The sequence below is a fragment of the Acartia tonsa genome, chromosome 1 (genome assembly GCF_053477335.1).
Source record: "Acartia tonsa isolate MP-2025a chromosome 1, ASM5347733v1, whole genome shotgun sequence".
Classification (NCBI taxonomy): Eukaryota; Metazoa; Arthropoda; class Copepoda; order Calanoida; family Acartiidae; genus Acartia; species Acartia tonsa.
In genome coordinates this window covers 45,764,370-45,788,114 of record NC_137260.1, presented here as the reverse complement: position 1 = coordinate 45,788,114, position 23,745 = coordinate 45,764,370, and the positions used below count along the sequence as shown (strand labels likewise).

At 34.4% G+C, this 23,745-nt stretch overlaps 2 protein-coding genes across 2 annotated transcripts in view; both read right to left on the bottom strand.

The window, feature by feature from the left end:
• ash2 (Set1/Ash2 histone methyltransferase complex subunit ash2) overlaps nt 1-13,069 on the bottom strand; it is a 13,729-nt gene extending 660 nt beyond the window's left edge. The window contains exons 1-7 of the mRNA XM_080163462.1: nt 12,940-13,069; nt 12,496-12,648; nt 12,216-12,405; nt 11,667-11,929; nt 11,114-11,240; nt 587-680; nt 104-176 (exon numbers count right to left, since the gene is read on the bottom strand). Of these exons, the coding sequence (XP_080019588.1) occupies nt 104-176; nt 587-680; nt 11,114-11,240; nt 11,667-11,929; nt 12,216-12,405; nt 12,496-12,648; nt 12,940-12,984 (945 nt within the window). The 5' untranslated portion in view covers nt 12,985-13,069. The remainder of the gene's footprint in view (nt 1-103; nt 177-586; nt 681-11,113; nt 11,241-11,666; nt 11,930-12,215; nt 12,406-12,495; nt 12,649-12,939) is intronic.
• On the bottom strand, nt 12,989-23,745 carry LOC145321766 (activating signal cointegrator 1 complex subunit 2). The gene is made up of 16 exons (XM_080163364.1): nt 23,587-23,745; nt 23,052-23,142; nt 22,486-22,601; nt 22,271-22,353; nt 20,775-20,976; nt 20,302-20,385; nt 20,034-20,172; nt 19,606-19,769; nt 19,222-19,445; nt 18,020-18,165; nt 16,545-16,672; nt 15,947-16,079; nt 15,551-15,633; nt 15,077-15,199; nt 14,376-14,574; nt 12,989-13,921 (listed from the first exon to the last, which is right to left on the bottom strand). Exons 1-16 carry the CDS (start codon nt 23,647-23,649, stop codon nt 13,602-13,604), a joined length of 2,298 nt encoding a protein of 765 aa, XP_080019490.1. The 5' UTR covers nt 23,650-23,745; the 3' UTR covers nt 12,989-13,601.

Below are 23,745 nucleotides of genomic sequence, written 5' to 3'. Positions count from 1 at the left end.
TTTATGATTTTTAATTTGTCTTCAAAGAGAGATCCGTGAAAATATGAATTCCTCCCCCCCTTCCCCGTTTTAAATATCTGGAAGTAAAACTAAGGCATCCCTGTTCAACTTCTTGTTCTCTGGCACGTTCAGTCATAGGTCTGAAGTTGGGGGTTTTCACTGGTGGGTACTTGAACCTAAATATAATGCATACATTATCAACTTTGTTGTCAAAAAAAAACACAACATCACTAATTAAAAAAGTTTTTATTTAATATATGCTCCAATATTTGGAAAAATCCGAACATAAAGGGCAGCAAACAAATATTGCATATTAATTTTATGAATTTAGAGAGACTCACTTAAATATTAAAAGTAATACCAAGCTTTTAATTAGCTGTGCGATTATCAAGAAAAAATGTTACAATAACTTAAAATAAATAGGTATTCTAACTATTAACCAAAAATATTTATGTATTTCTATTGGAGATTTCATTTAAAATAAATTGATCAAAACACACTTCCTAGTAGCTTAACAAACAAGTCATAGTAGAAGTATCACAATAACAATGTGTTATAAAATTAATATTTTACCAGGGAAGCTTACCTGGGACCAAAGTTGAATTTGACATGAACTTGTCTGTAGATACCAACAGATGGGAAATATTCTCCCTTATAAATATCAGAAAATGCAACCCCTACACATCATCAAAGGCTCATATTGATTGAAATGACTAAAATTACTGTCATATCTTAGCTTTAGCATACCAAGGTAATGACGGTTTTTGTTATTGAAAATGAAACATCCTAAATTGGTACCAAAGTAAAAGATAAACATTTGCTCTTTCTAGAAAATTAACACAATTCTGGACCTTTATGCAAAAGAGCTTATAAAAATAAAGTTTATGGGGATAACCTAGACGCACAGCTTGAGCTGGGGTTCGATAAAATTTACGATTTAATAGTAGATATCAAAGTTAGTTAATATGATGCAAGGATCTAAAGGGATAATAAGACTATAACCGATAAATTGATGTACATCTCCAATGATTACATTCTAAATACCCCTTTCTGTAAATTAAAATTAGTGGTTGAAACGTTTGGACACTTAACTAAATGAACCAACCAATCAAAATTCAATACAAGTCCCCAAGGTTATTAATTCAATGAATCAGAAAACGTTAGCATAAGACTTTGGGGACCATACATGCAGTAGTTGGGTTCTTGGAACCCAACTGGAACCCAACTTTTCTCCTCCTTATGAAGGGCCACCCTAGTAAAAGGAGGGGCCAACCTCCTCGCAAGGAGGGGCCAACCCCAAAAAGGAGGGGCCACCCCCCAAAAAAAGAGGGGCCATCCCCTAAAAAGGAGGGGCCACCCCCCTAAAATGAGGGCCCAACCTCTAAAAAAGAGGAGCAACCTTTTATTTTAGTTCTTTTTATGATTCCTACTTAAATAATCAGAATTATGTTTTATTTTAAGGTGTTATAACCCTGAAAACGAGGGGCCACCCAATTAAAAAGGAGAGGCAACCCCCCTAAAAAGGTGGGGCAATCCCCTAAAAAGGAGGGGCCACCCCCCTAAAATGAGGGGCCAACCTCTAAAAAAGAGGAGCAACCTCTTATTTTAGTTCTTTATATTATGATTCTTTATTAAATAACTAGCGGCTTCGCCCCTAGCCTCTAGGGGCTTTGCCCCAAGCGGTTAGATCAAACCAATTTTTCGTATTTTAGATTTAAAGGAAATTGCTGAGCTGAATTTTAGAGCTGTAACTCTTTTATGGGCTGAGATCATGCATGTTTTACTTTTGGTTTCAAAAAGTGGCACATCTGCCTCCCCCCTTTTTTACAGATATAAACAACAATAACCTAATTTTAAAAAAAAACTTTGGATTTTGTGTTATTACCTTTATTCAAAGTCTAGCTATCTTCATTTAAATTTTGTATACAGAAATAAGAACTTGACATCATGTATTTTTTCTCTCTTGTGTTAAACAAAAAAGCTAACTTTTAACAATTTATTTCTCTTGTGTAACACAAAAAAGCTACCTTTTTACGATTTTTTTTTACATATTTCTTCATGAAACTTCAATAGTTGCAAATATGAGTAAAAGGGGGACGTAACTGAAGCTTTTTTGATGCAGGGGGGGGGGGGGGGGTTTCTCAGGAACCACTTGATGAACCGTGTAAATTTTTTGGACTTAAGCTTTTATGGGTATGATCATTTCAAAGTCTTCTTCTAGTTTTGTAGTTACCCCCCTGCCGCCAACCACTAGGCCTCCCGGGATCAAAAAAACCCATAAAAATGAACCTAACCTTTATTTTCTCAGAAACCATTTAATCAATAGAGATGATTTCTTAAACGTAAGCTTTTATGCTTATAAACTAACTTTTAGTATAGAAGTCACCCCACCTGCGCCAACCCCTTGCCCTCCGGGGCTCAAAAAACCCTAGAAATTGACCTAACCTTATTTTTCTCAGAAACCATTCGACCAATAGAGATGATTTCTTAAACTTAAGCTCTTATGGTTATAAACTAACTTCTAGTTTAAAAGTTACTCCCATGCCGCCAACCCCTAGCCCTAAGGGACTCTAAAAACCTAATAATTTACCTAACTTAATTTTCTCTTAAACCATTCGACCAATAGAGATGATTTTATAAACTTAAGCTTTTATGGTTATAAACTAAATTTTGGTTTAGAAGTCACCCCTCTGCCGCCAACCTTTAGCCCTCCTGAGATCAAAAAAACCTATAAAAAAAACCTAACCTTTATTTTCTCAAAAACCATTTGACCAATAGAGATGATTTCTTTAACTTAAGCTTTTATGGGTATAAACTAGCTTTTGGTCTAGAAGTCACCCCCCTGCTGCCAACCCCTAGCCCTCCGGGGCTCCAAAAAAACCCTAAAAATTAACCTAACCTTAATTTTCTCAGAAACCATTCGACCAATTGAGATGGTTTTTTAAACTTAAGCTTTTATGGTTATAAACTAAATTTTGGTCTAGAAGTCACCTCCCTGCCACCAACCCCTAGCCCTCGGGGGATCAAAAAAAACCTATAAAATAAACCTAACCTTTATTTTCTCAGAAACTATTTGATCAATAGAGATTTCTTAAACTTAAGCTTTTATGCTTATAAACTAACTTATAGTTTATAGGTCACTCCCCTGCCTCCAACCCCTAGCTCTCCGGGGCTCCAAAAAATCCTAAATTGAACCTAACCTTAATTTTCTCAGAAACCATTAGATCAATAGAGATAATTGCTTAAACTTAATCTAATCTAAAAAGCTAATAAACTAACTTCTAGTTTAGAAGTCACCCCACTGCCGCCAACCCCTAGCCCTCCGGGGCTCCAAAAAAAACCCTAAAAATGAACCTAACCTTAATTTTCTCAGAAACCATTGGATCAATAGAGATAATTGCTTAAACTTAATCTATAAAGCTAATAAACTAACTTCTAGTTTAGAAGTCACCCCACTGCCGCCAACCCCTAGCCCTGCGGGGCTCCAAAAAAAACCCTAAAATTGAACCTAACCTTAATTTTCTCAGAAACCATTTGATCAATAGAGATGATTTTTCAAACTTAAGCTTTTATGGTTATAAACTAACTTTTGGTTTAGAAGTCACCCCCCTGCCTTCCGGGGCTCAAAAACCCTAAAAATGAACCTAACCTTAATTTCTCAGAAACCATTTGATCAATGGAGATGATTTTTTATGTGTATAAACTACTTAGTTTGGCAGATATATGGTTATAAACTAAATTTTATTTTAGAAGTCACCCACCCCATAGCCACCCTGGGCTCAAAAACCCCCTAAAAATATACTTTAGCTTAAATTTCTAGTAAATTTTTTTTAGTAGGCTTTCAGAGGAATAACCTAACCTCAGTTTTCTCAGGAACAGCATTATTAAATGTGCAGATATTTTGGACTTCAGGTGTTATGGGAAAAAAGAGTTGGGACTCTATAATTTGTTAATTAAAAATTTTGTTAAAGCAAAGCTACCCCCCTGCCACCAACACCTAGTCCTCCGGGGATCAAAAAAACCCATAAAATAAACCTAACCTTTATTTTCTCAGATTCTCAGATTTCTTAAAGTTTAAACTGAAACTTTTATGCTTGCAAACTAACTTATAGTTTAGAAGTCACCAGCCTGCCTCCGACCCCTAGCCCTTTGGGGCTCAAAAACCCTAAAAATTGACCTAACCTTATTTTTTTCAAAAACTATTTATTCAAGAGAGATTATTGCTTAAACTTAAGCTATAATGCAAATAAATTAACTTCTAGTTTAGTTGGTCACCTCCCTGCCGCCAATCCCTAGCCCTCCAGGGCTCAAAAAACCCTAAATTGAACCTAACCTTAATTTTCTCAGAAACCATTTGATCAATAGATATAATTTCTTAAACTTAAGCTTTTATGCTGATGAATTAACTTTTAGTTTAGAAGTCACCCCCCTGCCGCCAACCCTTAGCCCTCCGGGGCTCAAAAACCCTAAAAATGAACCTAACCTTAACTTCTCAGAAACCATTTGATCAATAGAGATAAATTTTTATGTGTATAAACTACTTTGTTTGGCAGAAATATGGTTATGAACTTAATTTTATTTTAGAAGTCACCCACCCCATAGCCACCTTGGGCTCAAAAACCCCCTAAAAAATATACTTTAGCTTAAATTTCTAGTAAATTTTTTTTAGTAGGCTTTCAGAGGAATAACCTAACCTCAGTTTTCTCAGGAACCACATTATTAAATGCAAATATTTTGGACTTCAGCTGTTATGGGAAAAAGAGTTTGGACTCTATACTTTGTTAATTAAAAATTTTGTTAAAGCAAAGCTTTTCTTTAATAAGGTTTGGTCTGTGAGGGTTAGCTTTTTTTCGTTAATTTAGACATATTATAATTGTCCTATTGATTTTAAACTTTGCATGATAATTTCTATAGCATTTAGGTACAATTTAAAAAACGTAGCTACTCTATAATCATTAACAGAAAGTCCAAATGTCCATTTAAAACATGCTGATTTTTAAAATTAAGGTTAGGTTATTTTTAGGGTTTTTTTGGAGCCCCGCAGGGCTAGGGGTTGGCGGCAGTGGGGTGACTTCTAAACTATAAGTTAGTTTATAAGCATAAAAGCTTAAGTTTAAGAAATCATCTCTTTTGATCAAATAGTTTCTGAGAAAATTAAAGTTAGGTTCATTTTTAGGGTTTTTGAGCCCCGGAGGGCTAAGGGTTGGCGGCAGGGGGGTGACTTCTAAACTAAAAGTAAGTTTATAAGCATAAAAGCATAAGTTTAATAAATCAACTCTTATTGATCAAATGGTTTCTGAGAAAATGAAGTTCATTTGTAGGGTTATTTGAGCCCCGGAGGGCTAGGGGTTTGTGGCAGGGGAGTGACTTCTAAACTATAAGTTAGTTTATAAGCATAAAAGCTTAAGTTTAAGAAATCATCTCTCTTGATTAAATAATTTTTGAAAAAAATAAGGTTAGGTCAATTTTTAGGGTTTTTTGAACCCCAGAGGACTAGGGGTTGGCGCAGGTGGGGTGACTTCTATACTAAAAGTTAGTTTATAAGCATAAAAGCTTAAGTTTAAGAAATCATCTCTCTTGATTAAATGGTTTCTGAGAAAATAAAAATAAAATAAAAATAAAAAGGTTAGGTTCATTTTTATGGGTTTTTTTTTGATCCCGGGAGGCCTAGTGGTTGGCGGCAGGGGGGTAACTACAAAACTAGAAGTTAGTTTATAAGCGTAAAAGCTTAAGTATAAGAAATCATCTCTATTGGTCAAATAGTTTCTGAGAAAATAAAGGTTAGGTTCATTTTTAGGGTTTTTTGAAGCCCCAGAGGGCTAGGGGTTGGCGGCAGGGGGGTGACTTCTAAACCAAAATTTAGTTTATTAGCATTATAGATTAAGTTTAAGCAATTATCTCTATTGATCAAATGGTTTCTGAGAAAATTAAGGTTAGGTTCATTTTTAGGGTTTTTTTGAGCCCTGGAGGGCTAGGGGTTGGCGGCAGGGGAGTAACTTCTAAACTAGAAGTTAGTTTATAACCATAAAAGCTTAAGTTTAAGAAATCATCTCTATTGGTCAAATGGTTTCTGAGAAAATAAAGGTTAGGTTCATTTTTAGGGTTTTTTTGAGCCCTGGAGGGCTAGGGGTTGGCAGCAGGGGGGTGACTTCTAAACTAGAAGTTAGTTTATAACCATAAAAGCTTAAGTTAAAGAAATCATCTCTTTTGGTCAAATGGTTTCTGAGAAAATTAAGGATAGGTTCATTTTAGGGTTTTTTGGAGCCAGGGAGGGCTAGGGGTTGGCGGCATGGGAGTAACTTTTAAAATAGAAGTAAGTTTATAACCATAAAAGCTTAAGTTTAAGAAATCATCCCTATTGGTCAAATGGTTTCTGAGAAAATTGAGGTTAGGTTCATTTATAGGGGGTTTTTGAGCCCTGGGGGGCCAGGGGGTGGGGGTAGGGGGTTGACTTTGAAGCCATAAGATGTTCATACCCATAAAAGCTTAAAGGAAGCCTGCAAGAAATACCACGCTTTGACTGCTGAAAGACTGCCACAAGTAGACCCATTACCACAAATTTGAAGCCTTCAGCTTCTATAACAAAAAAGTTCTAGGCATTTTAAATTGACATTTTATATACAATGGAAATTTTGAAAGAAATTCAATGCTAATGTTAGAAATTTTGAACTTAAACTACGTGGCCTAGAAACAAAATTATAAGCTTATTTTTGTCAGAAATTTAAGTTGCCCGTAACTAAGGGGGGGGGGCGTAATGACATAAGCTCTTAATCCGTGAGCAAAATGGTCTAAATATTTAGCTAGACCCTTCAAACTTGGTATATAAGCCTAGTCCTATAGGTATTACATCTAAATGGCAAAAAAATCAAAAAATTTTTATTTTAAGGTTAGGTTAGGTAAGAAAAACCCTGCGGAAATGGGGTTTTTAGGCTTTTTTTGGTCTATTTTGATGTGGAAACTTACCTTAAATTGTTTTTTCTTAAGATTTTAATTTAAATACACTGTGTCTATTCATAAAAACATTATTTAAGATGAATTAGCAAGTCGCGGACCAACCCCAGGGGGCTAGGTGGGTGGCCCGCAGGGGTTAAGTGCATTTTCCCCAATATATATGTTGTGATATATTAAATTATAGGTTTTTAGGTCAAGGAACTCAAATTCAGAGCTAAAATAAGCATTAGACTAATCTGAAGCTAGCCCCAGCGGGCTAGGCTGTTGGCCTGCAGGGGTTAAGTGCATTTTTTCTTATATATATCTTGTTATATATCAAAATATAGGTTTTTTAGGTCAAGAAACTCAAATTCTGAGCGAAAATTAGTATTAGACTAACCTTAAGCTAACTCCCCCCCCCCCGGGCTAGGTGGGTGGCCTGCAGGGCTTAAGAGTATTTACCTAACCTAACCTAGAAACTTTTTTTTTTCCAGGTTTTTTTTCTTGAATAAACTGTGTCTATTAATGAGGACTTTATTTAAGATGATCCAGCAAGTCGGGGACCGATCCCAGCGGGCTAGGTGGGTGGCCCGCAGGGGTTAAGTGCATTTTTCTCAATATATATGTTGTGATACATCAAATTATAGATTTTTTAGATCAAGGAACTCAAATTTAGAGCTAAAATAAGCATTAGACTAATCTGAAGCTAGCCCCAGAGGGCTAGGTTGTTGGCCCGTAGGGGTTAAGTGAATTTTTTTCTAATATAAATCTTGTTATATATCAAAATATAGGTTCTTTAGGTCAAGAAACTCAAATTCTGAGCAAAAATTGGCATTAGACTAATCTGAAGCTAACCCCCCCGGGCTAGGTTGGTTTTCTGCAGGGCTTAAGAGCATTTACCTAACCTAACCTAAAAACTTACTAATATTTTTACAGGTTTTTTTCTTAAATAAACTGTGTCTATTAATGAGGACTTTATTTTGGATGATCCAGCAAGTCAGGGACTGACCCCAGTGGGCTAGTTGGGTGCCCCGCAGGGTTTAGGTGCATTTTTCCCAATACATATGTTGTGATACATCAAATTATAAGTTTTTTAGGTCAGTAACTCTAATTCAGAGCTAGAATTAGCATAAGACTAATCTGAAGCTAGCCCCAGCAGGCTAGGTTGGTGGCCCGCAGGGGTTAAATGCATTATTTTCCAATATATATCTTGTTATATATCAAAATATAGGTTTTTAAGGTCAATAAACTCAAATTCAGAGCTAAAATTGTCATAATGCAGTACATACTATTGAAAAATTTTAATTAACCCCTGCGGGCCACCAACCTAGCCTGCTGGGGCTAGCTTCAGATTAGTCTTATGCTAATTCTAGCTCTGAATTAGAGTTACTGACCTAAAAAACTTATAATTTGATGTATCACAACTAGTGATGGGAATCCGGATCCAGAATCCGAATCCGGTATCCGCCCAATTTTCGGCCAATTTTGGAATCCGAATCCGGAATTCGTTTTTTATAGCGGATTCCAGATTCTAAATTGGTAGGCTAAATTTAATTTAAATAGGTTAGAAAATACCAAGCACATTTTTAGGACATACGTAGCACTTAAATTTTTAAATTTACTAATGTGATGTAAGTGATTTAGTTATGCTGGAAGTCAACACTTTAAACAAATCAAGGCTTCAACCAAGTAACATAGTGATAAATTAACGAAAAAAGCTATCCCTCTGTGACGGACGGCCTTTTAAAATACTGCTAGAATCCGGAATCCGAATCCGCAAGAATCTGTCACTTTTTTTGACGGATTCCTTCAGAATCCGGAATCCGAATCCGGCCCAAAAATTCAACGGATTCCCATCCCTAATCACAACATATGTATTGGCAAAAATGCACTTAAACCCTGCGGGGCACCCAACTAGCATACTGGGGTCAGTCCCTGACTTGCTGGATCATCCTAAATAAAGTCCTCATTAATAGACAGTTTATTTAAGAAAAAAACCTGTAAAAATATTAGTTAGTTTTTAGGTTAGGTTAGGTAAATGCTCTTAAGCTCTGCAGAAAACCAACCTAGCCCGGGGGGGTTAGCTTCAGATTAGTCTAATGCCAATTTTTGCTCAGAATTTGAGTTTCTTGACCTAAAAAACCAATATTTTGATATATAACAAGATATATATTGGAAAAAAATTCACTTAACCCCTACGGGCCAACAACCTAGCCCGCTGGGGCTAGCTTCAGATTAGTCTAATGCTTATTTTAGCTCTAAATTTGAGTTCCTTGATCTAAAAAACCTATAATTAGATGTATCACAACATATATATTGAGAAAAATGCACTTAACCCCTGCGGGCCACCCACCTAGCCCGCTGGGGTCGGTCCCTGACTTGCTGGATCATCTTAAATAAAGTCCTCATTAATAGACACAGTTTATTCAAGAAAAAAAACCTGAAAAAAAAATAAGTTTCTAGGTTAGGTTAGGTAAATGCTCTTAAGCCCTGCAGGCCACCCACCTAGCCCGGGGGGGGGGAGTTAGCTTAAGGTTAGTCTAATACTAATTTTCGCTCAGAATTTGAGTTTCTTGACCTAAAAAACCTATATTTTGATATATAATAAGATATATATAAGAAAAAATGCACTTAACCCCTGCGGGCCAACAGCCTAGCCCGCTGGGGCTAGCTTCAGATTAGTCTAATGCTTATTTCAGCTCTGAATTTGAGTTCCTTGACCTAAAAAACCTATAATTTGATGTATCACAACATATATATTGGGGAAAATGCACTTAACCCCTGCGGGCCACCCACCTAGCCCCCTGGGGTTGGTCCCCGACTTGCTAATTCATCTTAAATAATGTTTTTATGAATAGACACAGTGTATTTAAATTAAAACCCTAAGAAAAAACAATTTAAGGTAAGTTTCCACATCAAAATAGACCAAAAAAAGCCTAAAAACCCCATTTCCGCAGGGTTTTTCTTACCTAACCTAACCTTAAAATAAAAAATTTTGGATTTTTTTGCCATTTAGATGTAATACCTATAGGACTAGGCTTATATACCAAGTTTGAAGGGTCTAGCTAAATATTTAGACCATTTTGCTCACGGATTAAGAACTTATGTCATTACGCCCCCCCCCCCCCCTTATATTTTTACAATAAAAATACCCATTTTTATTGTCAAAATCATTAAAAAAAATTAAGTTTAACTTGCATTGTACCGAATGTACTGTAGCCAATCAGAAGGCTGAATCAGCTAAACAACCAATCACAGCTGAGCTTCTATAAGTTTCCCCCTTTGTGTCCGCTATGATTTTCGTTTACAAATGCAATTTAAATCGATTTTTTTTCATAGATTTTGACTATGAAATGTGGTGTTTTTAATGTAAAAATGTAATCAGTTACCGGTAATCTAAGTTTCTGACAAAGATAAGGTTATAATTTTGTGTCTAGGCGACGTAATTTAATATTGTTTTTTCTTTTATGAGCATTGGAAATCTTTCAAAATATCAATGTACATAAAATACTATTTTGAAATGCCTAGAACTTTTAGGTTATTGAAGCTGAAGGCTTCAAATTTGGGGTATTGGGTCTACTTGTGGCCGTCTTTCAGCAGTTAAAGCGTGAGAGTTCTTGCAGGCGTCCTTTAAGTCCAAAAAATTTACACGGTTCATCAAGTGGTTCCTGAGAAAACCCCCCCCCCCCCTGCATCAAAAAAGCTTCAGTTACGTCCCCCTTTAATATTCATTATACAAAAATATTTCTTGAAGTCTAAAAAATAACTACCTAAGTAAAAATAAGTAAAAATATCAATCATTTTAATTAACCAATCAAATTGCTTTAAGATTGTTAAGAAGGGGATTCTTTGACTGTCTTCAGCATAATATCTAATTCTAATAAAAATTAATTACCATTGTATTAGTGTTAGTATGGGCGCGAAGCACCAAAAATTGTTAGTGGTTTTTTGGCGCGTAGCGCCAAAAAATTTTTTTTGACACCTAAATGCAGACCTATAAGAGGATATTTTTCTATAAGGAGGAGAGGGGCCACCTAGTGGAACTGAGGAGCTGAAAAGTACTGCATGTATGTTGGGGACTAGTATAATAAATAGTCCAATGTACTCTCCCTCCCGAAAGATAATGTGTCTTTATTTATTCCATAGTATTCCAATATGATATCATTCACAAGAGCCTTTCCTAAACTTTTTCCATTGAGGAAATATGTGATCTTGCTGCCAGGTAGGGGTTTCAATGCCTTCAAATTTTCTTGCATCTCATCTTTTTCTTCATAGTACAGGTGACTTTTAAATTTTATAAGAGGTTGATCCTGAAAAAAAAACTTTTGCTATTAGAAAACATGCAGATACTTTTGACACAAAATATTAACTTAATATTTTGTCAAACCAAAAAAGATGTTTTTTTTATATCAATCTAGTGGCTTCGCCCATAGAGGCCTTTAAAGGCACTTAAGGAAAAGGGGATGGGTATAGAAGTCAACACTCCACTTTCATTTTTAGTTTTAGAAAGATTAAAGTTTAAGGTAAAAATTTTTTAAAAGGAATATTTTTCTTAATATGGTGGAGGTACCCTCCCTCTCCGAAATAGTTAAAGCTTCTCTGTTAAAGAGAAATCGTGCCAAATTAGTGATGTGCGAGATCCTTCGCTAAATACACACAGACAGACAGGACAGACTTCCTGTAAATTTATATTTAGATAATATTTGTGTCATTGATTAAGATTTAAATGTACATACCTTACTGGTTGATGGCAAATAATCTTCTCCCGGTATTTCCGGCAACTCTATCAAACACCCAATAATATCTCCTTGTCCATATCCATTACTGTAGTGTTTACCAACACTGTCATGAAACCTTGTCCCCTTCCTACTCCTGCATGAGTACCCAAACTTGTCAAAGCCCAGCGGGGCCTGCAGGTTGGCATTCTTCTGTGCCCAGCCCACACGCACGGCTCCTCCTTCAGGCATTTCAGAAATACGCATTTCATAATACCACGTTCCTAAAAAAATAACCAAATCATAGGGATAAAATATTTAAATTCTGCAAAACAAAAAGTGTTCAACCGAAATGAAGGAAAGATAATTTGAAGAGAGAGAAAAATAGCTTTGGATTAACATTGCAGTAAAACAGCTGTTTCTTTTAATTATCAATGCAAACCAACATATGATTTGACCTAACAACTCTTATCAGCAGATTAATTTACTATGTGAAATTTCTGTTTTTAATGAAAAATACAACCTCATGGTTAGTTCTTTAGATAAAGATATAGAGTTTGTTAATATTACCTTTCTTAACGCCATGAGTAGCTCTTGCAGTACAATAAAACTTGGCACCAGTCAGCCACAAGCGGTCATCAGAAACGGTCAGCTGCTGTGCCCGGTCATGCAGGGCCAGCAGGACTGAATCGGGAGAAACGACACGACATAGAAACGGCGGAATAGGTTTGCCTGCCATGTCTGTATTTTCATCAAATTCCTAGGCATATGATTATTATTAGAGGAATAAGTGAAAAAGGCATAAATATAAAACAAAAATATATGATCAGAATGCTATGTAAAATCCTACCTGTCTGCAGGGTGCATGTGGATCAGGCTCCGCTAGAATGTATCTATACCCGTCCTTGTTGAATGGATGCTCCTTGGGATATCCATTTGGAGGCAATGGAGGGCATATCAACTCTCCGCGGGTCTTTTTCCCTCCGGGACCTCCATTTTCAACCTAGAACATCGGTTTAAAATAAAAACAAACATATTTATACAGTAGGTAATGCCTAGTAAAATGTTATATTGACTACAGTGCTCTCGTGCAATGTGCATAGATGGATATCAGATATCTAGCACAAGCCCCCCCCCCCCCTTCAATTTTAGTTTTAAAAGATAAAGAACTTTTTTTGTGAGGAAGGGGTAGGTATTTTTTTCTATGGCGATTCCTCTTATGAGGCGAAATGTTTCGCTTCAGACACACAAATAGACACCCTGTTACTTTTATATAAGGATTAAGATGAATTACCTTTCTTTTAGTTCCTCTTCCTCTAGAATCTTTATAGTCGGACATTATGTCTGAAATAACAAAATAAATGCAAATTTCCTAATAAACCAATAATCCTAGTAACACTACACAAGTGAATTATAATATAAGTGACTATGTTATACAAAAAAAATATTCTCGAGCAACACGACTTAATTTTCAACAGGAAGTATTTAATAATTTACTTTATTGATTTTTATTTTTACTTTTATTTTCTACTAACTTGTTATTTAAATAAGAAAATTGTCTACTTGAAAGTTATATATTGAAATTCCATTGATATTTGTGATAGACTTGTTGTAAGTTAATAAAATTAGAACTGAGTGAAGAAAAAATGCATGAAAAGAATTTTCATAAAAAATATCACAACTGAGTTTCTTTCACAGATTAAACTTTAATTAAAATTATGCTTTACAATTATACAATTTGAATCTTAAATACATTGTGATATTAAACAAGAAAAACTTCTAATAGGTAAATAAGATTCATTTTATTTTTAACAAATTAAATAATTTTCTTTGGAAAAAATGAGAGTAGGTAAATATTTTAACATGTAAAATATTCTATAATTATTTTTTACTGATAATAGGGTTGTTATAATTTTGATAAATATTTAGGTAAAATATTTTCTAAGATAATAACAATTAGAACATTCCCTTTGACATCTTTTTATCGGCGCCAATACGATGTCCTTTGCCCTTATTAGCATTCTTCCTTGCTCTATTAAGCAAGACCTGCTTGTCTTGTCCCTGGCCTTTGGCACGTCCAACAACATCCCTATGAGGAGGAACAGCTCCGGCCCCACCCCCACCACCTCCTCCATTACCTCCTGCCGCTGGTGGTCCACTTCCACCACCCCCACCCCCTTTGTGACGGTTGCGCCGTTGCATCTTTTCCTGTCTGCGACGCTCTGCCTCCTGGCGGACCTCTTCAGGGTTACGGGCAAAGTTCATTGGTTTCTTTCCTGTAAGTAATAAAAAGTCTAATAAAAAATAACTTACATAAACACAAGACAAATTATGTTTTTTATAAGTTTCAAGGACAAAAACGCTTATAACGCCGTTAATACCTACTTCATAACAGAGATTTTAATTTATAATTTAGGATGTTTTGTTAAGATTGGACAAGAAGGGGAGAGGGGGGGAGTTCTGACATTTTTGAGAGGACAGTGCAGGGAGTATAGGCTTTGTCTTTGGAGTGAAAGGATAGGTTATTTGGCAAAATACCTTTTGGGATGTAGTTTCCCTAGGTATATTTTTATTTAAAAAGGTTGGATTTGACTGTTAGAGGTCAAATTAGAAAACAAAATATGTATATTTTTTAATTTACATAGGTATTTACTCCAAATTTCGGATGTGGATTTAGAGTTTTAGTTCAATATTTGGCGGGTAAATCCAGAACTACAATAATGTGTTTACCTCCCCCATATTGACCATTCTCATCCTCGTCACTAGTCTCCTCCTCAGAAGCATCCCTGTTACCACCAGAACCTAGGTGAATCTTGCCACCTCCCAGAGCAACAGGCAGAACAAATTTGCGCCCGCCAGCCTCCATTTCTGAAGAGTCAGGCTCCTGTTGACCGACGGCAAGGTCGTCATATGTGTCATCATATTCGTCCTGAAGAATAGTTAATTGCTGTCAAATTTTAGCGGTCGGATTACAGGCTAAACTAGTAATAATAATTCAAATTGTCCCCAAATGGGAGAGAAATTTCGAGTTTAGCAATGTGAACAAACATTGACAGAATATCTTTAATACCCATTGGGCCATTCCAGTATGATCAACATTTCGAAAAAGCGATATTCGTTATTTATCACATCGTCTTATAAACAGCTATCCGCGGTTAATATTAAAAATCATAAGATTAAAACTAGTTTTGTTAATCCCGAGGGGCCAAAGGCTCTGGCTAAGAAAAATTGTTTTAATCTTATGATTTTTATTTTAATATTCGTAGAAAATTATCTAGGTACAACTAATGATTTTTCAGTGTGGCTGAGAACTGGTTCTAATCCAGCGGATATTAATCGGTTTAGAAGCCGTTCTGGAAATAACATCACCTATACCTACACTTTCCAGATTTATATATATTATTATATAACTTTGGATTGAAAATACTTACATCATAATCTCTTTCTTCTCCCCTCATAGTTTCTAGATCTTCAACAATACCCAGCATTGAGAATCTTTCCCTCATAGAGTCCAATTCTTGTTTGTTGTTGAACAAATCTTTCATTGTACCAACCTTAATATTGAATTAAATTTAGAATTTTTACATGGCTAATTCAAAATTAAAAACTGTGGCCTGTAGAAAGCAGCTCTAATCATGAACTGAATTTATTCAATAAAATGTTTGGTGATTTTTAGGGGGGGGAGTCGGGGACACATCGTACTCGTAGTAAAGACGACCTTTTTATCTGCCCCCCAAATATTATTTTAGATTTATTTCGCTTATTGGCTATACCTAATTCCTGTGTAGAAAGGTGTATAAGATTTTTTTTTTTAAATTAGAAACATTTTTTTTAAACATACAAACATCAATAGCCTGTTTTTATTATTATTCATTATTAGCCAATAATAAAATGTAGGTAGATACCTTATTCTTTTTTCCTCTGTGTATATTGGATATATCCACACTGTCTCGAGAGTTTATGTCAAATTCATCATCGTCATAGATACCTAGGGAAAATCTATTTTTAGGTGCAATAGAGGAAACAAAAACCAAGTACATCCAAAATACTTTGAACTGTAACTGGTAACTTTACAACTATATTCAAGAGGCTTAAATTTTCTTATTCTCACCCATAAAAAAACCTTAAACAATGACATGACTATTCGGTATATTCCTTGAAAAGCAAACCCCGATCGGTCCGAAGGTTGACAAAATCTTAACCATCATCCAAACAGACGGACAAACATGCTTCTACTTTTTATTATTGATGATCATTATGTAAGTTTTTGTTAAGATTTTTTTTTGTACTATTTTACTTACTTCTGCCCTGTAAATCGGGAACAGCTTGTAGATGTTGAGGAACAGGTTTAGGTTGTCTTTGTAAGCTTTGGTCCATGTCTGCCAAGTGTGGGGGAAGATTTCCCTCCAGGATGGCATTTACTACCTCTTCAACCTAAATATAAATAATAATTCTTAATATACCTGTAGTGTTATTATTTCATCTGAACGTTAAGACCTCAGCGCTGTTTGATTTTACATTTATGCAATTTCATAATATCTTATGCCAAATTTCTTCTAAATTAAAGTCTCTAAATGGTTTTAGACTATTTTTCAGCCTCTCCCTCTCCCCTTTCAAATACAGACAAACATTAGGAAAGGGGCAACTACTAGTTCTATTATGAGGCGCATTTATTGCAAGGAAAGAGAAGGGAAATAATGACATAAAAAGATCCACAAACATTTTCAAATTGTAAAGGCAGTGTCACAAGGAAAGCTAATTGATATTATTCATTGTCATATCTCTAAAGTTTAGTTGATAAATGATAAGAAGTTCCTAAGTACCTAGCAACAAATGTTTTTTTAATAATAAGCTTTTGAATATAACCAAGACTTTGCAGATAAAAGGAATCCTGTTTACCTTGAATTTATAATACAACAGGCATTCCTCGACAAATCCAGGACCCAGGTGGGGTAAGAGATCTTGAACACTTGTTATCATGGACTGGACCTCTATATCTGTATGATTGTGCAATACGTCTTCTGTACCTAGGCAATAAAATAATACAATGCAAGATGTGATTTTTAGATTTCATTTATTAATATCAATGAAAAATATTTTTAACTTTAACATTCTAAATACGTCCGCTTTAACCCTTAACGGTCGGGGGGGGGGGGCGTTGAACGCCCCCCCATCCGGTTTTTTCTATCTCATTTTCTGTGTGTGAAAGATAAAGAGCCCAAACTGCTTGACTTTTTAAGTATGGGTATGACACATAACTGAGAGTTGGAATTTTTTGAATATCTCCATCCTGGCGGGCACAGGTGCCAGCAAACCTGGCAGGGTCATCCAAGTAAAGAGCAAAAATATTTTTTTGACTAAAACAAAGCATTTTATCATACCAAAATACAAAAAAATCCTCTAGTAGTACATCCTTATATGAAATACAGGTGTTCAAGTCACTTTCAGGTTCCAGGTATGATCCTGCAGGTCCTGATCCTCCAGGTCTCCAGAAATCTTTAAAAGGCTCCTCTGGCCGCAATTTTTTACTTAGAGACTTCAAATTTTAAACTTAAGCTTTTCTTACATGTCTACATAACGTATTAAAATTTCATGAAGATCCGCCGCTGTTTTCCCGCCGACCGCCGACTGCGGCGGCTGGCAGCTGCCAAGTAAAGCTGCGGCCGCTGAAATTTATATTTTGATATTTCTAATGTAAAATTTACATAAAAATAAACATTTTCTGGGAAAAAATTTTTCTTCTAGCTTCAAAAATAAGAAAATTACAGCCGTTTGAAATTTTTAAATAAAAAAAGACCTAAAAACAAAGGTTGTTAAATAAAAAGGTGAAGGAAGCGAAAATTGACTTAGACTTATAAAAGGTCGGAAATTCATTATCAAACAGGGGACTTGCACAAAAAAATTTAGCCCTCTAGCTCTAATAGGAACTGAGATAATTAGGGGGGGCGTTGAACGCCCCCCCCCCCCCGACCGATTAAGGTGCGGCAAGGGGCCCGACTGTAAAGGGTTAAAGAATATTCTTCCGTCTTAAAATATTTTACTTCCTAGGTATTTAATGTAATTTATCTATTTAGTAGAGCAGCTGCTCTTTATCCAATAGCCATAGCAAATCCACCTATACAACCGATATGCCCGTTTCTTAAAGTATAACAGCCTGTCTTTAATTAATTGAAAGTCTCTACAGAATAAAGTGCAAAAATGTACTAAAACATACATCTTGCTATGACTAGACTGGTTGCTTTTGCAAAATTATTACATTTACAAAATATGTCCTAAAATTTTCCTTATGAATAATTTCTGTATATATATAGGTAATGTATTATTTTTAGCAAAATCATCATTATCATGTTCACAAATAGGCACAGATATCTTACCATTCGAAGTGGAAGACGTAGTAGCCGCTGGGACAGCTGCCACAGCTCCACGTAACTGCTCCTCGTGTTCAACTCTCTCAGTGACGGCAGAAAATACTGAATCTTGTTTTGTATCACAGCATAGCGCATCCAGGATGTAATGTTTCCTGAAATTAATCGATTAAAATCACTTGTTTCGACATCTCATATTATACAAGTAGTGATGGCAATCCGTCGAATTTTTGGGCCGGATTCGGATTAAAAGAATCCATCAAAAAAAGTGGTGGATTCCTTGCGGATTCCGGATTCCTATTTTTGGCGGATTCCGGATTCTAGCAGTATTTTAAAAGGCTTTTTAAAAAAAATAAATGAAGCATGAAAAGCTGTGAAATGAAAATAAATATATTTTGATGTCATGTGACCACTGTACACTGTACAGCCAATTAGAGGGCTTAGTTGACAGTGCATGGATTACAAGCTCATCACGTGATCGTTGGCTGTCCAATTTAAGCTCCTGGATTCAACAGCTCATCATGTGATCGTTGGCTGGACAATGAGAGCTTTGCGTTACCAGCTGATTTCTCAACTTCATGGTTTATGTGGGAAGAGATGGGGGGGGGGGGGGTGTGGAGGGGTGATCTTTGCCTTCAAAAAGAGGGAGTTGAAAGAAAAAACTTAACACGCCAATTTTAGCCTACCAATTAAGAATCCGGAATCCGCTATGAAAAAACGGATTTCGGATTCCAAAATTGGCCCAAAAATTGGGCAGATTTCGGATCCGGATTGCCAACCCTAATACAAAGTAGTGAAGTTTTTAGTTGAAGCTTAATATTTCAATGAATACTCAAACAATTAGGTTTCTGTATTTTCTGGAAGCTACACATAGCTCCCGGGATTGATTCAGGTTATTTTAATTCAATATTTAAGTCTTTAGTTGGCTATTTTTCTGGCCCCTCTCTACCCCTAGGAATACAGAGCACCTAGATGCTAGGGACAGAACCGCTAGTTTAAATATAAGAGGTAGAATGACTGACTGTACTGTCCGTCTAGACAAAAATATCCTGCTAGTACTAACTAATTGACCGAACTGTTCCCCGTTTAATTAAATCTTTATGAAGGTCCAATTCATGTTTCCCTTATTTATATGCCCAACCACCTTTTAATGGATGTTGTCAGCCTTTTTTCATTAAGATATTCTTAATAGTTCTAGGAGAAATATTTACCTTGTTGGATCTATATATGAGCCATCAACCTGTTCCAACATCTCCAGATCTTCAACAATAGAATATCGTGTATTATAATCCAACAGGAAGGAGCGTTCTTGTAAGATATTAGTAAACATGGCAAGGTATTCTTCAACAATTATGATGATATCACAGTCTTGGTTGCTCCCGTTGTCTTGGTCAGAGGGTGGTAATAGAGGTTGTAAACATAACACATTAACCATCTGAAAAACCACAATTTAGCTTTCAAACATATTTCCATCATCAGCAAATTAACTTTGTGTCAAATCTAATCCTTATATAAAAGTAATAGGATTTGTCTGTCTGTAGCATAAGATCTCACAAACCGCTAAACCTATATGATTCATATAATCACAATTTTACCTGTCTAAAACTGGTTATGGTTCTATGTCTTGCAAGTTGTAATAATTTAGTGTACTGAATTGATTCTTCTTGTGAGATTAGTTTAGCTTCTATGCATTTGTCTATTAGTTCTGATAATTCTATCATGGAGGTGTGATAGAAAGATGCTAATTTAGTTTCAAACCCTAAAATAAAATAAAAAATTGTTAACATACGCAAAACTAAACAAAAATCTTGAAGAAAATACATAGAAAGTTACCTAATTAAATTAGACTTTAACACCTCGATAAAAATACATTGTAAAACATTGGCTCGTTCAATTGCCAATCACAGGGTAAGTTGTATTTTATACACACTTCGCAATTTGTAAAAGGTCTAATAAGGACAATCGTGGCACAATCAAATTTGAACAATTGCAGTGAAATTAAGCTTAACATTAAAAAAATTACCTGTAGGATGTAAAGCATGAACTGCAGGTGGGTAAACCTCCAGCATACAATCAATAGAGCTGGCAATGTCCAGGATAAATCCAAGAATATCAACGATTTCTTGGGATGTGCTCTCATTTCGTTGGCTCATTCTTACAACCTGAACAAAGAGGATATAAAAAAATAAACGATTATCTTTATGTGTAACATTAAGTTTAGAAATATTAGCCTCATCATAGAGTAGCAACGCCCGACTACAAAAAAATTTTAGGAAAAAAAATAATAAAACCTGTAATTGTTCTGCGACTGTTTCAAAACCTCTGGTTAAAGTTTCTCCTACCGAGTACAAATCATCAGAATATTTGGGTTGAACCTAGAATTCATGCATTTAGAATTGAAGTTGATCTATGACATCCTCATATCTATTTAAAATTGAATTTTAACACCAAATATTATATACCTAATAAACATCAATGTTGTATAACTAAATATATTCCAGTTAGGCAACTAAACCAATGAATATTAGCCGGGCTAGAACCTGTGTTGAGCCATACTGAATAATCTTGTATCATACCTACTGTATTTTATACGATTTCCCTTGATTAATACAACATAAATAAGAAAATCTAAATCAGTTTTGTTGGCTCAGGCCTTCGGCCCATAGTGGCCAAATAATAATTATACTTATAATTTTTCATTTTACTATCAGGGGAAAACTGTCTAAGACGATGGTATAAATAACTTTTTTCCATGACCACGTACCTTAAAAACATTAGCAACCATTTTCTTTGTAATTTCTTTATTACAATCAGGAAACAGAGAGCAAATATCCAATAGCTTGGGGATATCAATAATATACTTGTCATAGATCAGATTAGCATAATATTCTGGTGAAAAATAATCAGATTGTGATTCTTTGTAGGTTGAAAGGCGTAGGTAAACTAGGAACAATTTGTGCAGAACTCTGAAATAAAATAAAACATTGTTGATTTGCAATAGAGTATAACTACCTATACAGTAGACTGGCCCAAAAAATCATGAATTTTTAAATCTTTACCATATCAATTTGCGCATACCTTGAAGTTGTTACCGGCTCAAATGTAGACCTTTTAGTGAAAACTAGACCTCTCTACAATGAAAATTGATCTCGGAATTTCAATCTTAAGCTTTTTATCAAAAACTGCATATTTTTATGATTTTAACAAGAAATAATTAAAGAACTGCCAACCTAAAATAATGTAACAAGAGTTCAAATATGAAGCAATTATAAAAAGTAGGCAGAACCGCCATTCCTGCCGAATAATTCCGAAAAACGTCTAAAAACATTGTTTAATTTAAATTGATAATTTGTGTAAGAAATTGAACTAAAACAGTAGCTATTAGTCTTATGAGAAGAGAAATGATGAAAAACTCTAAAAAAAATACATTTTAAAGACATAAAATAGGAAAAAGTGGTTTTAATAAATTTCATGGCTCAACAGACATTGTCGCCAATAAAGAGACAATTTATTTAAATAAAAAAATAAATGAAGGTAAAAAAACATGTAACATACGTATTCTCATATTTAACTTTTAAAAAAAGCATACTAATAAAAAAATTAATATTGCAAGAAATAATTTGATTGTTTTTTATTAAACCAGGAATAAAGAGTAAGGCTTATCTTAAATTATTTTTCTTCAAAGATTTTGCAGTATGAATTGGCTTTCCCAAATTATTGTAATTGTACATAAATAAATTTTTATACTTTTTTTCTTCATATGTTTATTCCTGGTGATTTTAATATTTTATTTCAATGTTTGTAAACAAACAGACAGAAAATTTGTTGATTTGCTTTTTATCTGGTGTAAGGCTATATTAATTGGGGAAGAAAGAATGAAAATAAAAATGCATTTGACGAGATAGCGATAGATTTTTTCTTAAAATCAATTATAGGGCTAAAATCTACAAACAATACCTACATAACCTATTTTTACATTGCGCACATTGAAAAGCGATTTAGACCTTCATTTGGGCCACACTACTATACAGATAGTCATATTATTCCCGAAATCTACATTTTCTTTTTATCTTTACCTACATAAAATTAACAAAAATTGTATCTGTCCGTCTGTAAGTTTGTTAGAAAGATCTCACTAACTGCTAGACCGAAATGCTCTTCCTTTACGGTACAGCTTCAGTTAAGTTACCTTTAATACGGTACCTAATATTTTCTAAAATAATTTCAATTAGGTTTTGTTATTAATAATGTATTGTATACCTTAGATTTGCGTCTAACAGCTGTTTATTTGAAGGTTGATCGTAGGCTCGTGGATAATTTTGTAACATACACTCCAAAATTATCTAAACAAAAACAAAATGAGATTTTTATTATTTAGTTGAAACTTATTTCTACTAGACTAGTCTAACAATTTATTAGTTAGATATTAATAATTATATAAAAAAGTGACAATTTGTTAAGAAGTTAAAATCCACCTGAAGTCGTTCATCAAAAAGTATCTGTGACCAAAATTTATGTGCTGGAAGTCTGAGTAAAAATGTTAGATCCTCTCCGACTCGATTAGCTGTATTCAACCAGGCATCTATAGCTCCTAATAAAAGATTTATATACATAGTCTTAGAAACAAAAAATTAATTGAATTAGTAACATTAATATTTATTTCAGAATGAAGACGTAAAATATTTGTATTTTATCATGAATACACCCATTACCGCCAATTCATTATTTTTTTTTCTATCATGAAAGTGCATATCAGTCTGTATTAATTAGGATTATCTTTTCAGATGATACCTTGTACGAGTTCTACCATACCAAGATCTCAACATATATTATAAAATTGTAACATTTATTCATTAAGTATAAGATTAGTTAATTGTCCACCACTAAGGAAAAATATATATAATATTTATTGTTGTTTATATTACAGATTATCGTGTCGATGTAGTAAAGGCTTTGTGTTTTAATCAACATTTTATATTTTATATAGCTTATCAAAATGAGATGTATAGAACAGCTGACGTAAATATAAAACAAGCCAAACCTGTTAATTCCATTTCTAGTATAGAAGGTGGTGGGACATATCTGTTCCATTCTCTGTGTTCTTTCCATACTTCATGAATTGCAGGCACCTCCTAGAAAAAATAACTGAAATATATGTTTTTTTTTACGATTGCTGAATAAGTAGGTATGATACCTACTAAATACAGACTATGTTATTAATTAACATTTACAAATACAGACTATGAGGAACAAGTAATTCAAATTCTTTGAAAACCTGAAGACCAAAAATTTGGGGGGAAAATGCTATAATTATCATTATTGAGAGCATCAAATCAACTTTGTAGCTATGTAAGGTGGGTATAAATCCATTATTTATTTGCTAGGTATCAATTTAAGCATTTTAAACTATTTAGGTATAACTTACCTTAATTTTTACTAGTTTTATATAGGTGAAATATAAGTTTTAGTAAATTGTAATTATTGTTTTAACAAGAAACAATTATAATTGAAAAAATTTAACACAGTAAATTAATAACACATAATATATCTATAACAAACTTCTTCCAACTAGTTACCTTATTTAGTCCATTCTGAACGTCTAAAGATATTTTACGTTTCTCCAGGGGTAGGGTACTCATTTTAATTTTTGTTAAAACTAACTTCTAATCTGAAATTTCAGATTTGTTTTTCCATTAGTTTAGAATTCAAAAAGCCAAGTTTGAAATCAATAGGAC

Excerpts from the sequence above, each read along its gene's own strand:
- LOC145321766 (XM_080163364.1), bottom strand. The coding sequence starts at position 23,649 with ATGAGTACCCTACCCCTGGAGAAACGTAAAATATCTTTAGACGTTCAG. Across the intron at positions 23,143-23,586 it reads TTCAGAATGGACTAAATAAG|GAGGTGCCTGCAATTCATGA; the intron begins GTAACTAGTTGG and ends TATTTTTTCTAG. Across the intron at positions 20,977-22,270 it reads CTGTTAGACGCAAATCTAAG|AGTTCTGCACAAATTGTTCC; the intron begins GTATACAATACA and ends ATTTTATTTCAG.